Raw genomic sequence first — 16,275 nt, forward strand, 5'->3', positions numbered from 1 at the left:
TTTTAGATAAATTCAATTTCAAAATAACAATAAAGTATTTGAGAAATTCTTAACAATAAAACAAAAGAATTATAAGCAATGGACAGAATTCATGCCTTAAAGAAGAATCTATTGCTAAAATAATAGCCACGATTAATGAAAAATTCATTTCTCAAAAAAGCTGTTATAGATTTAGTCACATAATGCTATAATAAATACTGATGACAGTCAATTTTAAAATGTGCCAAATACTTTATTATGAACAAATATAATATTTCATCTTATACTGCTGAAACTAAGAGTAAACCAATTGAAACATCTAAATCTCCTCTATTTTACTTACCAATAACTGTTTTTGGTCTTTCTTGGCATCCTTGTAAGAGGAGGATCCAGACATCCAAGGTGGTAATGTAGTTTACAGGTATCACACAATAAAAGAAGGTGCTGATCATGGTTCTTCTTACAAATTCCACAACTTTTAATAAAGGCAGCAAGTAAAGATTTCAATAATAATTATCATAGTGAAACGCAGTTTACTTATAGCATATTTTTTAAATTATAAAATTTCATCTTGATTTAATATTTCTTCTGTTGAGATAGACAATTTCTTTCATTAACACATCTTTTTACAATGTCAGTAACTGTTAATTCTAAATACTTTTGAGAATGTTAAAAATAGTTTGGATCTGATATAAATTTAAATATTACTAGAGTCAAACTTTCTAAGGAATTACATATATAAGGTATTTATCCTCAACATCATATATATTTTAATTTTAATTATTACCTAAAATCCATTTCACATTAGTTCACTTTTTCTCTAGACACATAAATGATAGAACAAAGTAAATTCCCAATTTTCTAAAACTATGAAAAAATTACTTCACAAACAGAATGTAGTTTATTTCCTACCATTAGTTTAGTTGTAAACCTTTCAAAGAGTCTTCAACATGTAGATATTGCTACAAGTATACATGAGTCTCTTTTCAATATTGGATTTAGAGTCTTAAAAATATACTAATTAAATTCAAAAGTAAAAAAATTAAAAACACACACTCTATATATACACACACACACATATCAATTGATATTTATTGCAAAGATTATGGAATTTTGTGATTGTTACTATTATTTTAGGATTTTTTGGTTTCTCAGAAATCTAACTTCTCTTATGCAAAAAGGCAATTTAACTACACCTGCGTACACAAGTACCATCACCTGAAAATCTAAAGTATATTTATATTTGGAATGTACAGAAAGCAATGATAGTTAGGTTTTTTTTTTTTTTTTTAATACTCCTAGAAAAAAAGTCACACACATACACACTTAAAAAGCCAAAATAAATAAATAAAAAACCAGTACCTGGTCTCAGTAAAAAAGAAAAATCTCTTAAAATATATTCTGAAACAAAAACTAATTGTAGTCATAAAAGTCAGAAGCATAGTGATATTGCCTGATGGTTCCAAATGAACCAACTATGTTTGAAAAAGCTGGCCTGAGAATGTGCTAATGTTCACATTGTACACTAATACAATGTGGGCTTTCCCCACATTTCAAGGAAGTTATTTGCTATTACTTGTAGAGGGAGCCTCCAACAAAAAAAACAGAAGGTAGTTATGGAGATTGATATTGTTATTGCTACTATTTCTGAGAAAGAAATTTTGAGAAGAATATTTATGTATTTACACATGCATAACATATATGTATGCATATACATGGATAAATATACACACACATACACACACACACATACAAAAACACTAGCATCTTTTAAACTTCTCTCACTTAATCAATATAAATTATTTGGGAAAAAGTGAGATCGTAACCTATTTATTTATGGAAAGAAGTCTTGACTACAATAAACTTACTATAATGGTGAACACTGAAAATATTGAGCAAAGAAAGTAAAAAACAAAAATACTTATGCAAACAAAGTGATTGCAACTGAGCATCAAGAGAAAAAAAAGTGTAGAACCTCAAAACTAAAACTTATCGGGCCAGGCGCAGTGGCTTACGCCTGTAATCCCAGCACTTCGGGAGGCCGAGACGGGTGGATCACGAGGTCAGGAGATCGAGACCATCCTGGCTAACGCAGTGAAACCCCGTCTCTACTAAAGAATACAAAAAATTAGCCAGGCGTAGTGGTGGGCGCCTATAGTCCCAGCTACTCGGGAGGCTAAGGCAGGAGAATGGCGTGAACCCAGGAGGCGGAGGTTGCAGTGAGCCGAGATTGTGCCACTGCACTCCAGACTGGGCGACAGAGAGAGACTCCGTCTCAAAAAAAAGACAAAAAACTAAAACTTATCTTCATTATCCACTATCTACAAAGGCAATAGATTCATTCTATATATGTATATGACACCCATCACTATCCATAAAATAAACTCTACGATTCATTCAAGTAAAATAAAATACAAATGCCCATCTGTTATATTGTTTTAATTATTTAAGACAATAACCATAATGTTATCTAAAGTAATTTTCCAATTCCCCAAAGAGTACTGCTCTTTTCCATAGAGTTTAGGTTAAAACAGCAACAAAAATCCCCTCTATCATTCAAACTGGAATGCATCTTTGATAAAATGAATTTCAAATGCACTTAAATTCTGCTACGGACATAATTCATTCTCAAATATTTGCAGGATCTTCTTTCTAATAAGTATCAGTTTAAAAAAATACACAGTATTATTCTATCATTATTAATTTCATTACTTGCCTATAAAGTACTGCAGGAAGAGCAGATGTCTTTTGTGTGCCTCCTTCTTTTTTACTTGGTTTTCTCTCCTTGGGTGCTCGCAAAATTGCTGGTATATTCAACTTCTATTGATTTGAACAAATGTAGTATATATTGTTTTAAGAAAGAAATAAAAGCAACATTTTCCTCTAATTGCCACTTAAGCTAAGTAAATATAGTAGGATTGTTAGGGGAAAATCTGCCTTACCAGTTATTACATTGGCAAAAAGGATTAAAATGAGCTTTCTTCTAACAGTTATTTCCATTAGAAATCTATAATTACAGACTTCCATCAATTTTCAGTGGTACACTAAAACATAAAAATTAAACTTCTACTTCAGCTTTGAAAGACAAAGACATATATGTAGGAGGTTTGAAAAAAAAAAACACAGAACACTTGACAAAAAGAATATTGAGGCCGTTTATTTTCTTCAGCACCCCAGCTATATTGGTGCTCCATAGGTTAATTAGAAAAATTATCTTATTGGACCAAACTCTCCAACAAAGCAAGTGAGATTCTCTTTGGGTTTCTACTAATCTGTAGTATGCTGGCTTCTCAGAGAGCAACCATCTATCAAAGTCATTTCTCAGTGGCCTGGTGGGCCCACATCTGTTCAACCAACTGAAAAAAAAAAAAAGTGTCATGCAAGCAGTATAAATGAATTCTACTTGGGCTATGTATTTTACATTTGCAAAAGGAAATCTGCAAACCTCTGTTAAAAGTCTTTTAATAAATGAAACTGTCTTTCATGATAGATAATATTTTAAACAGGAGATTCTTATGAGAAAAACTTGCAAATCAAGCCAAAAGATAATGCCAGCTTGGCAAATAAACTAAAGCTTTATAGTCAACATTAACTCCTCCAAATATTAACTATAAAACACCATCATCTTCCAAAAATCCATCAACCAACCTAATACCAGGGACCAAGGCTGATCCTCCCAGAGGCAACTACTAATTCTCACCTATTAAAACATTCTTTATGATACAAGCCACATACATTCTTTTCACATAAAGCATCTTCAAAGCTGGTATAGCACAGTACAAACCAGTATGTATCACTTCATAAAATGTCTACACAAGCTGTGTGATGAACTTGACTCTCTACAAACCCCTAAAACAAGTATAATGAAAAATATCTCCTCGAAAAGCTCCTTCGCAAATAAAACTACTTTTTAGTGAAAGGACCACAAACAGTGGGTCTCCATCATCCTTAAAAAATATAATTAAAAATATTTGTTAAAAACTTAATTTATCAATTATATACACAGTACTAAAAAAGGTATTCAAAGAAATCCATCTAACAATAATTATTCAACACCAAAAACTTTAACAGGCTAAAGGTGTTCATGAATAAAGTTTTTTAAATAACTACGATCACAGCTACTGTTGAAGGGGAAAAAATACATCTTAACATAAAAGTTTAAATAACCATCTCTTATACAGCTGAAAACCAAATTAACATAAAAATGAATATCTCTAGTTTGCCTTTTTAAATTTTAAATTATACATCCAAAGAATAGAAAAAAAATACAGCATAAGAACAGGAAAGAAAAAAAATGTGGCAAGGAATCTAAAACTGCTAAATTAAAAGAAAGAAGAATGTATTAGGAAAAACTCATGCTTCAAGTCTTAAGCTTCATCACAAATGACAGGTCAATCAGTTAGAGCAAATGAAAAAATTTTGCACACAAGATAGCTGTTGAAACAACCAAATTAAACTAGAGGTTTTCAGTAGGCAGCTTCCAATGCTCTAGGTGTATTTCAAGCAGAAATCATTATCCCAAAGGATTAGGCCTTGATCAAACAGAATTCTTCGGTTAGTCAAATGACAGTTGTATCAAAAATCTGTTCTTTGAAAATCATATAGAGAGCAAGAATTGAAGGAGACAGTAATTGGAAAGAAACTAACCTGCCCTGTGATTCTGCCTAGTAAAGCCCATATTCCTTGTCCTTCACTTCGAAGTTTTCCATTCAGGTTTTGTAGTTCTTCTAAAGATTCACATAGCTACAAAGTAAGTCAGATTAGTAAAGTTCATTAAAATATCTGACAATTTAAGAAATATCTACATTTCTATTCTATTCTCTATATATACAATTTTTTTTTTCTTTTTTTTTTTTGAGACACAGTCTTACTCTGTCACCAGGCTGGAGTGCAAGTGACATGATCTCAGCTCACTACAACCTCCACCTCCTGGGTTCAAGCGATTCTTCTGCCACAGTCTCCCAAGTAGCTGAGACTATTGGCATGCATCACCACACCCAGCTATTTTTGTATTTTTAGTAGAGACAGAGTTTCACCTTGTTGGCCAGGCTGGTCTCGATCTATTTTTTTTTTGAGACGGAGTCTCACTCTGTCGCCCAGGCTAGAGTGCAGTCGTGCAATCTCGTGTCGCTGTAACCACCACCTCCCGGGTTCAAGCGATTCTCCTGCCTCAGCCTCCCGAGTAGCTGGGATTACAGGTGCCCTCCACCACACCCAGCTAACTTTTGTATTTTTAGTAGAGACGGGGTTTTGCCATGTTGGCCAGGCTGGTCTCAAACTCCTGGGACGGTCTCAATCTCCTGACCTCATGATCCACCCACCTCGGCCTCCCAAAGTGTTAGGATTACATGCATGAGCCACTGTGCTCAGCCTCCATATATCCATATATTTTTAATATATTCAAGCCACAATACCACTGAAATACAAGGCTATCCAATTATTCAGCAGTATTTGTTGCTGTAAGCATTTTATTTTCTGCTGACATTTTTACTAATGATGATAACTAGGTTTATACCTTCTTTTACAGTTTGCTATATAACATCACATTCTGCTAACCAATCCTTGTGACTCTATCAAGAGGTATTTCCACTATTTTCCCAATGAAAAAAACTAAGGATCACAGAGCTTTTGTGAGTTGGCCAAGATCACAGAACTAGCAAGAATCCCCAGGTCCTCTGAATCTAATTCTAAGTACTCTTTTTACTACACAGTGTAGCCGATTATTGGAAACGTACTTCCTACTATTTCTTTATGACTTAAAATGTTTTCTAACAATAAGTCAATACCCGTTTTATATGTCAAGTTATACTGGGTATGACATTTTAACCACATTTTGCTTTTATAAGATATTTCTTTTTGAATCTTTTCTTATTAGGATAAAGAGGTTACATGAAAATTCAAATTTGGAAATTTTTATTCCAAACATTATAATTCAAGATAAATAATAATTTAAAGAAAAGTTTCTAAATTTTCTACAAACTTAGAAAGTGAAGCTCTCTAGCAATGTTTATTGGCTAGAAATAGAGAATAGAGTCAGATGAGTTGGCCTCACACCAACTGACTTCACTTGTCAAGTCTGTGACTTGACTACTTGTGTGAACCTGGGCAAATTGTTTAACTTCTTCAGGATTCAGTGTTCTCCCTGAAAATGGAAGCAATGATTATAACCTACACTATAAAGTTAACCTGAGAATTAAATAATACATGTAAACAGATTAAAATTATGCCTGGCACACAAAGTGCTCAGAAAGAGATGGTGATGATAATGAAGCTAATGAGGAGTAGGAGTTATAGGGAAGAGCCTAAGAGCTCCAGAAGAATTTAAAAATAAAACATAAAAGAAATGCCATACAATCACAAAAGAAATCATCACTAAGATCTATCACATTATGTTGCATATTTTGTAGCTAACTTACCTTATTATATTCTACATGAAGCTTTTCTTGTTCATTCTCTAATTTATCTTTTATATTCTTTTGTTCAGCCATATTTTCCTGAATTTGAATCATGCGCATATTTCTCTCTATTTAAATGAAATATCCAATTTTACTTTAGTAGGAAGTAAAAACTGACATAGGAAGAAACTAGCCATAAAGATGATCACATTGATAAACCTACATAGTTTAAAACTTTTAAGTATATTCACAAATAAATGAACCTAGCATTTTGTAAAAACCCACAACATATTAGGAAAATAAACATTCCTCTATGATATATGTAGCATGCCTAATAAATTTCTAAAAATTAACAGTATATCAAATACTTTCATTAACAAATTGTTCTCAGTGAAACTGTGCATGTTATCAGTGTCTATACTGACCAAAATAATAATTCACAAAATCTGCAGTGAGAGCTGGTTGCTTATGCTTTCTCCTTCCATCCACACTAGAACTAGTATCTGAATTGTCCACTGGAAAGATATCTGTACTGATCCCCATGAGTTCTGCTTTCCGCATAAGTTTACGAATAGCTGAAGCACTGCTGGTGAGTGGTCTGGGCAATTTTTCCCTTGGAACCCAGGCCTGGGGTCTGGTAGATCGAGCTAGTTCTGCTTTGGCACGATACTGCTGAAGCCGGGCATTGATCCTTGCCTATAAAAGAAATGTATTCAAATTTTAAAAGATAATAAAATGAAACATGTTCCTTATGATTTTTACATTGATTTTTATTCCCATGTTTACAGAAAGATAATCAGAACTTCTTATACCAAGGCAAATTATAGGTATGAATGATCCTTAAGGTATACTGTATAATTTTTGAGTTACAATAAACTATATCTGCCCCTAGTAACAACGGTCCTAACTTATAATCAGAGTTTGGAGAAACTAATTTAATTAAGCTGAAGTTTCTCTTCTTAATAACTGCTATTGTCTCCATAGATTTAATGTATATAAAATTATATTTCAAATATTGGCAAACTGACCAAATCCTTTGAACAGACTGAAACAAGACGTAGTCAATATATTGCACTGATAGAGTAATTTCCTCACAGTCGCATTTTTCAATGTAAAAATGTATTTTATAAAGGACTGCTCTGTTTGACTAAATGAGGAGTACTGTATTCAGCCAAAAATTATACTCACTATGTACCTTAATCACAATCCACTTCCTAGGTAACTAACCAAACTTCTTATTATACTTCACATGTCACTGGAAAACACACATGAGATGTAAAAGCCATACATAACCTTAAAACAAAAACACACAGGTTTTGACACGAATCCCATACCTGTGCTTCTGGTGATAGTTGCTTCTCTCTCTCTTGCAAAGACATTTTACAATAGGACTGTAGAGCCAAGTAGTTTTTTCTCTTCCACTTTCTGTCTAATCTATCTGCATGTTGCTTACAATAAGCAAAGAATGGATCTGCTATATCCTATACAAAAAAAGTGCAGAAAAATAGTAAACATTTGTAATCTGAAGAGTCATAAAAGACCTAACACAAAAGAATATTACTTGCTTTTCAAAGACTCTACTAGTGCTAGTTACGTCTAATAAATTACAAAAATAATTTTTATAATGATAAAAATCACTTCTTTAGAAACTTAATCTTGTATGTCAACTTCAAATTACCAACAACTTTTTTCTTTAAAGGGCCTGTGGGTTTAAAGATATTGAAATCAAATATAATGTATTATTTGGGTGTACTTGTATAGTAGCCCTTCAATATCCATGGGGGACTGGTTCCAGGACCCCCCAAGGAAACCAAAATCTGTGGATGTTCAAGTATCTTATGTTAAATGGTGTGGTATTTGCATCTAGTTTACATGCATTCTCCCACATATTTTAAGTAATCTCTACATTACTCATAATACCTAATACACAAATGTAAATGTGCAAATAGTTGTTACACTGTATTGGTTTTATATTTGTATTCTTTTTTATGATGCTTTTTTTTCCCCAAACATTTTCGATCTGCAGTTGGTTGAATCTAAGAATGTGTAATCCACAGACATGGAGGGCTGGCTGTATTTTTTTTTTTAATCACTGTTTAAAACAAATAGGATTTTAATACTCTTAGGTAGGAATAATCATTAAATATTAAAGTTATTCACACATAAACTAATATTGCAAAACAACAATATTCAACTAGCCAACAAGATAAGTGTGGCATTTCTAACTGACTAACAATGGACAGATTCTACTGAGGATAAAAATAGAATTAAGGGGCAGGTGCAGTGGCACACGCCTGTAATCCCAGCACTTGGGAGACAGAGGTAAGCAGGTCACATGAGGTTGGGAGTTTAAGACTAGCCTGGCCAACATGGCAAAACTGTCTCTACTAAAAGTACAAAAATTAGCCAGGCACAGTGGCATGTGCCTGTAATCTCAGCTACTCGGGAGGCTGAGGTAGAAGAATTGCTTGAACACAGGAGGCAGATGTTGTAATTAACCGAGATTGCGCCACTGCACTCCAGCCTGGGTGACAGAGTGAGACTCTGTTTCAAAAAAAAAAAAAAAAGAATTCAGAAATCCCAAGCCCTGTCAATAAAAAAATTTAAGTTATGCCCTTAACTCTTTCCCTAAAATCTCAAATGGAATTACAGCTCTCTCATAGCCTAACAGCACATTTTCATTCAGAAAAAGTAATGTACAAAAAAGAGGATTTATTCTATCAAAAACAACTTGTAAAGATGCAGTCCAAAAAAGTAATTTACAATGTAATTGCTAACAAAACAACAGGCTGTTCATTCTTTATGTCTGTCCCAAAAAGGAACAGTAAACATAAGCTATTAGTTTTTCTCTAAGTTATATCAAGAGTCTCTAAGTAGAGTTTCACAACCCAAAGAGAAATGACAACACTATCAAGGACAGACATACAATAGAAAGAATAAAAAAAACTAATGTGTCCTTAATATTAAAAAAAAAAAAAAAAAAGGCATATGAGGCAGTTCTGTAGTGTGGTATCTACAGATGTCACAGTACAGCAATGTGTATCACAGAATTTCAAGACATAAAAACCTGGATACAATCTTGGCTCTACCATTTACTGGCTATGGGACTTCAAAAAATTGCTTAACATCTCTGGGCCTCAGTTACCACATTAGTAAAACAGGGTTTACTTATCATTTCTTCATATAGCTTTAAAAATAAAATACAAAAATTTAGTTAGGAGACTACATTAACACATACAAACAGCTGCTTTCTCATGACATGCTCTAAATCTTGGTGAAAGAGATGTTTAATGGAAATAAAGATTATACTGAACCTCAGCCCAAATGCCCAGATCTAGGTAATTATTCTAATGTTTCAAAGTAAATGAGGTTGAAATTGAGTCATTAGAGATAGGGTTCATGCTTGCATAGGTGAGTTAAGCATTTGGACCAAGACTCTGACCTAAGAAAAACCTCAATACTTACTATGGCAGAAACTACTAACTGTCTTACAATATCCATTCTTCCCATTAGTACTAGAACCCTATGAGTTTTTTACTGGGCATATGACTATCCTGCTAGAAACTATCTGGTCCAGTCTCCCCACAGCTAGATGTGGCCATGTGATTAAGTTCTGGCCAATAAGTTGTATGAAATTCCCAGACCATGCCCTTGAAAGGAAGCTGCCTACTCTTAACCTCCTCTTTGCTACTTCCAATGAGGAAGAATCCAGTCAAGATGGTGATAAACCATCTCTGACTGTGTAGGAGAGTGCAACAGACTAAAGGATGGTGAAGCAGGAAGAAAGAAGGGAATTAATCCCTGGAACCAAACTCCCCTTAGTATCCAATCCGTCTAGAATTGTTTATTAGAGTGAATTCAACTTCTTCTTCGTTTAAGCAACCTGTTACTTGGTTTTGTTAAGCCAGTCAAAATAGTGTCCTAATTAATTCATTGGTTGACATGGAATATCCCTTCAACCTGCTTAGAGAAATGGAGCTTTCAAGATCCTACTCCCAGTGGAAGATGGAAAGGGAAAGACATGTTTCTGAATATCTACCATGAAATAAGCACATGTGCTTCTGTATCTATTATCTCTTTAACCTTCACCACTACCACATGAGGTAGGTTCTACCATTTTAATATCAATTTTATGGATAGAAAACTGAAAGCCAGAGAGGTTAAGTTGCTGAACCAAGACCTATGTCCAGTATGTAAGATCCATCTTCCTTAGCCATTACCTGACTGTCATCAGATTCATTTAAGGAAGTTTCTAAATAGAGGTTACTAGAGCCCAACTCTGTAAATTCTGATTCAGCAGATCTGAGGCAAGGGCCTTAAATGCAAATGCCTTGAGAAGCAGTAACAATCAACATAAATGGGTGAAAGAGACCTAAAAGATGCTAAAAAAGAAATAAAGATAAAAATGAATGATGAGAGGCAGTTAGTAAATGGTGAGGCCTGTGAGAACTCAGAGCCTGTGGCATACTGGAATGCCCCCACCAAAGGCATTCAAATTCAAGGTTTTGTTTTTTAACCCTATTCCTAACAAACAAAATCCATCTATGGATTAAGTTTAGCTTGTGGGCCTCTAGATGGCATGATTTGGTCCAGAATCTTAAAATCTTGTCTTTTGTTTGTTTTTTTCTTTTTAAACAAAGCTCCCTGGGTAAAACTGACATAGCAGATCAAAGTTACATAAACTGAAAGAAGACACAGTTTCAGTCTTGTACATGGAGAACCACCTGGCACTTGTAAAAACAGTATATTTGAAGAACATACATATGCTTTACTGGTATCTTAATAGTAAAACTGATGTGTTTATTGAAACAAGAAACATTTAAATACAGTAATAACCTAATGGCATATCACACTTATCCTCTCAATTATGCACTATCAATATTCTTGTCCATCCCACCTCAGTCATATATGCTCTAACAGAATGAAATCTTGAACTTCTGGGCTCTGCAATCCTCCCGCCTCAGCCTCCTGAGCAGTTAGGACTATAGGCACACACCACCACACCTGGCTAATTTTTACATTTTGTGTAGAGATGGGGTCTTGCTATGTTGCCCAGGCTCATCTCAAAATCCTGGCCTCAAGAGATCCTCCTTGGCTTGGCCTTTCAAAGTACTGGGATTACAGGTGTGTGCCACCGCACCCGGTTTTATATTGTTTCAAATATAATTTTCTACATACATATGTATAGTTTCTACTCTACAGAGTACAGCAATGTTCAATAGCAGCAAATTATACCTTAATTACAGAAGAAACTACCATATGGCTTACTCAGACTATAAGTAACTTTAGACTATATAATGTAAAACATAGTAACATAAGTTGTAGTCAGCATAACTGAGCCTGCGCAATAGCTCAGTATTTTTTTACTTATTTATTTAAATTTTTTAGAGGCAGGGTCTCACTCTGTTCCCCAGGCCGAGTGCAGTGGTGAGAACATAGTTCAATGCAGCCTCGAACTCCCGGGTATATGTGATCCTCCCACCTCAGCCTCTCCAGTAGCTGAGACTACAGGCACCATCACATCCAGCTAATTTTTTTTTTTTTTTTTTTTTTTTTTTTGTAGAGATGGGGTCCTGCTATGTTGCCCAAGCTGGTCTCAAACTCCTGGCCTCAAGCAATCCTCTGGCCTTGGCCTCCCAAAGTGTTGGAATTACAGGCATGAGTCACTGCACCCAGCCCTACAGTTCATTTTTTAAAATAAGATGTTGTGTCATAATAGGGTTTTAAATATCCTTCTAATAAAGCATGTTGTGTCATAACATGCTTTGACTATTCTAAATAAATCTGGAATATTCACAAAGTAGATGAAAGAGAATAGAAATTTCATATGGATTCTCACCAATAAGATAAAGGATTATGTCAGAAGGCTATATACAAAGTCATAAAAAATATAGAAAGGTATACAATGCCATCAGATGAAACTGATATGTTTATTCTATTTTTCAACCTTTTTTTTAACAGCCTATATAAAACCACCACAAAAAAGTAGTAAATCCAATTTGATACAGTCTTTAAAAAAAGTTTCCTAGAATGTCTAAAGAGTATAAAATGGAAATAGAAGGCAAGATATGCTCACAAACATAGATCTGTTTTAGTTTAAAATGTGTTTCTTAATTTTAAATGCTATTACATTACATAAATCCTTATGTACACAAGTACAACCATCTAGAAATAGACAAGACCTTCATTTTAACAGAATGATTACTGTCAAATGCAAATTTCATTAATACTGATTCATGCAATATCCTGGGTTTTGGAACATCATTCAGAAAATATTTAGAAACCAGGAGCATATATATGTAAATATGCTTTAAATCATTTCCCCCCAAAACAACAGCACACTAAGTAAGGCAGTGAATAGGGAGAAAAGTTGTATTTTATTATTCCAACATCCAGGGCTCCCATCTAATTAATCAAGGGACACAGCAAGGCAAGGAAGATGCCTCAGGGCTAATTCTCACATCCTAATGTATCTGTTTCCCTGTAAATTTCCCCAAATTAGCTTATAGATAAGATGTACAGACCACAGACTGTAAACTATGTAGCTTAATATTGTGTTTAGTTTCATTTAATTTGCATGCCTTTAGAAGGAGATGCACTCTCCAAATCCCATAAACTATATTACACCCCACTGTCCCAAACGTGGCTGCTTCACACATTTTTGTTAATTAACTAGCTGCCATCTTGCCAAAAATGATGACGTATGATGTTGTGCAAAGTAATCCAAAGTACCATAGTAAAAAAGAAAGCTCTCCACTGGCTCCAAAAGAACTCTACTAACTGCAAAGCTCAAAAGACAACTAACCTTATCCTACAGATTCTCTGATCCAAGTTTTACCTAGTATTTAATCTGGTCCTCTAAGTCTTACCTGTATTGCCTTCTTGTACTTTTGTCCACCATCCTGAGTTGTAGCTATGAGGAATCCAGACTACCCCACTGTATAATTATAACTCTATGGCTACCTAGTGGCTGAGAAGATGCTCACTGTTCATCTAGTAGCCTTCATCAAAGTACAACTTCTTAAAATTAAGAGACTGGAACAGCTGTATGTATCAAAAACAGCTACATGTATCAAAAATACAATTCCTATAAGATTTGCTTATTCATAAAATACATCCTTCAAATTTTTTTCTACAAATTTTCTTCATCAGAGTATCTTTACTTATTTTCTGGAAATGAAATAAATGTACTAAGATAAAATCTCAGCACAATAAGCAAAATTTACTCAATAAAAGAAAAAACATAACAAGGAGAGGCTTAGATTATTACCATAAAGCCATCATGAATATACAATAAAAATTATTAAATAAACAGTCTTTACTACATGAGCTTAAAGAATGAACTGAACCTGCTCACGATTCGTTAACATTCTTAAAAATTACTGCAGACCCTAAAGAGTTTATGTGAGTTATATTTCAGACAGTTACCATATTAAAAATTAAAACTGAAAAATTTTTGCAATATTCATTAATTTATTTTAAACAAAGGGCCCATTACAGAAGTATACACTTTTACTAAAATAAATACAATTCACATACACACAAAAATTTAGTGAGGAGAGTGGCACTGTTTTACATTTTTGCAAATATCTAGACATTAGTCTAGATAGCTGACATAAAAAAAGGTAGCTGGGTTCTCAAAATTGTTTCCATATTCAGTGGGTTCTATTGTTATACTGTATGTAATCTCTGGAAGTCTCCACTAATACTTATGAAAGAACAGAGTTCAGAAAAGTAAATAACATTTTATAGTGTAATGAAAATAGTTTTAAACTCAGACTACTTGAACAAATCTTAATGAGTCCCCAAAACACTGAAAACTACTGTTTAATGTAAAGACAATAAATCTGAAAGGAATATTATGGAATTAAAAATAACAGTAAAGAGATAGTAACAGAGATACTGAAGACACAGTAATGATTTTACTTAAATAAAAATAGAGCAAGGTTACTCAAATACAGTTTCAGATTCGCGTATAAAATAAGCCTTTTTTTAAACTGTAATTCATGGGGCTGAAATGCTGACATTTTAATGCTTTAAGACAACTTGGATTATCTTTCATTTTATCAGTCAGATCTCACTATAAAAATTTTAATGTTTTCCAAATGTCTGACTAGCTTTAAGACTGACAAAACTCATAGAGATTTACTCTTAACGTTTTAGAACAGTGATCCTGGCAACAACTTTAAAAATAAATGTTCAAATTTCTTTTATTATTTATACTTGTTATAGGACATAGAGTCAAAAGATGTCTTGTGAACATATTCACCAACTATGGGTTTAAATAAACCTACCTCTTCCGCTGCTGCCTCTGAAAGCAGACCTTCCTTCTGAGCACAGGTCACATGGAAATAGGCTCTGCACATCCCTGCATCACAGCTGATGCAAACTCCAGTTCTAGCAAAGCGAGGGTCTTCACAAAAGCTACACTCCTACAACAAAGAAACAGAAAAACTCTCAAAGCAAACATTTCCAGACTAAAGACTGCATTCTCATACAAAGCATCCATTAAATATTTAAAATGTTAAATACAAATAGTGAACCAATTATGTACCAATACAAACAATAACTGTAGGTGAGCCAAGAGTTTATATGAAAAAACATAATTACCTACATGGTTCAAATCAAAATTCAACTAATTTAATGGTAATAACAAATAATAATACAACCATAGTTAAAATTATTTGAGGATTTACTATGTGCCAGTCACTATTCTAAACACTTTACATATATAGACAGTACCCAGTTTACAATAATTCCACTTCTAATTTTTTAACTTTACAATGTTGCAAAAGCAATACACACTCAGCAGAAACCACACTTTCAGTACCCATACAACCACTCTGTTTTCCATTTTCAGTATAGTATTCAATAAGTTACACGACATAGTTAACATTTTATTATAAAATAAAGTTTTTTGTCAGATGATTGTGTTCAAGTGTAGGCTAATGTAAGTGTTCCAAGCATATTTAAGGTAGGCAACACTAAGCTATGCTCAGTAGGTTAGGTGTATTAAATTAATTTCAACTTAAAATATTTTAAACTTACAACGGATTTATCAGGATGCAAACCCACCATAAGTCAAGGACTCTATGTATAAATATATGTAATCATTAAACACAACTACTATGAAGAAGAGCTACTATAACTATTCCCATTTTACACGAGGAAATTAAAGACATGTTAAGAAATCTGCTTGCCAAAAATAACAAGGAAAGTAAATATAAGGCTTCAAACCAGGACAATCTTACTTTAAAGCCCACCATTAAGCTGTACTAATTCTTAAACAATATAAAATTGCTTGGAAAAGGACACAAGAGATCAGAGAAAATCCAACAAAAAATCTAGGCATTACAACCTAGAAATCATGCATGTTTTAAATTTCTTTAAGACAACTAAAAGTAATAAAACCAAAGTATGAACTGTTGAAATTACCCCAAATCCTTTCAGATTTATTTTTTTTATTCCTTTATCTCTTAAAAAAAGGCGGGTGGAGGGGGAATAGCTAGTCTAAAAGTTTAAACTACTCTGGTAAAAGAAATCTTCATAAAAGAAAAAGACGTTAAATTATGAAAGACTGACAGTGGACAATTAAAGAATTGTTTAATATAAGTATTAAAAGTGAACTACATAAGAAGGAAACAAATACAAGGAAAATGTTAAAATTTCAATAGTCAAATCCTGACATTCTACTGCCTAGTTAATAACAGTAGAACATAAATGGTATAATATATTGGCAAATAGCAATCTAACCATGAGACTGAGAGAGAGAGATAAAGAGAAATTAAATTATTTAAAGGATGTCAACACTGTGAACAGAGACATATTGTTTAGGATAATTCTCTGGGTAATTTCATGTAATATGCTGAAATTGAGCAAGGGATTTCAGAATGAATATAAG

General features: G+C 33.5%; 1 protein-coding gene across 2 annotated transcripts in view; it reads right to left on the bottom strand.

Annotated features, from left to right (window-relative positions):
- The window catches only part of PHF14 (PHD finger protein 14), a 199,113-nt gene that overhangs the window by 130,799 nt on the left and 52,039 nt on the right, over positions 1 to 16,275 (bottom strand). For both annotated transcript variants that reach the window (XM_025380069.1, XM_025380071.1), the window contains exons 7-13: positions 14,669 to 14,806; positions 7,709 to 7,855; positions 6,800 to 7,070; positions 6,396 to 6,502; positions 4,627 to 4,722; positions 2,696 to 2,799; positions 323 to 454 (exon numbers count right to left, since the gene is read on the bottom strand). In XM_025380069.1, the coding sequence (XP_025235854.1) occupies positions 323 to 454; positions 2,696 to 2,799; positions 4,627 to 4,722; positions 6,396 to 6,502; positions 6,800 to 7,070; positions 7,709 to 7,855; positions 14,669 to 14,806 (995 nt within the window). The remainder of the gene's footprint in view (positions 1 to 322; positions 455 to 2,695; positions 2,800 to 4,626; positions 4,723 to 6,395; positions 6,503 to 6,799; positions 7,071 to 7,708; positions 7,856 to 14,668; positions 14,807 to 16,275) is intronic.

Source organism: Theropithecus gelada, chromosome 3 (assembly GCF_003255815.1).
Source record: "Theropithecus gelada isolate Dixy chromosome 3, Tgel_1.0, whole genome shotgun sequence".
Classification (NCBI taxonomy): Eukaryota; Metazoa; Chordata; class Mammalia; order Primates; family Cercopithecidae; genus Theropithecus; species Theropithecus gelada.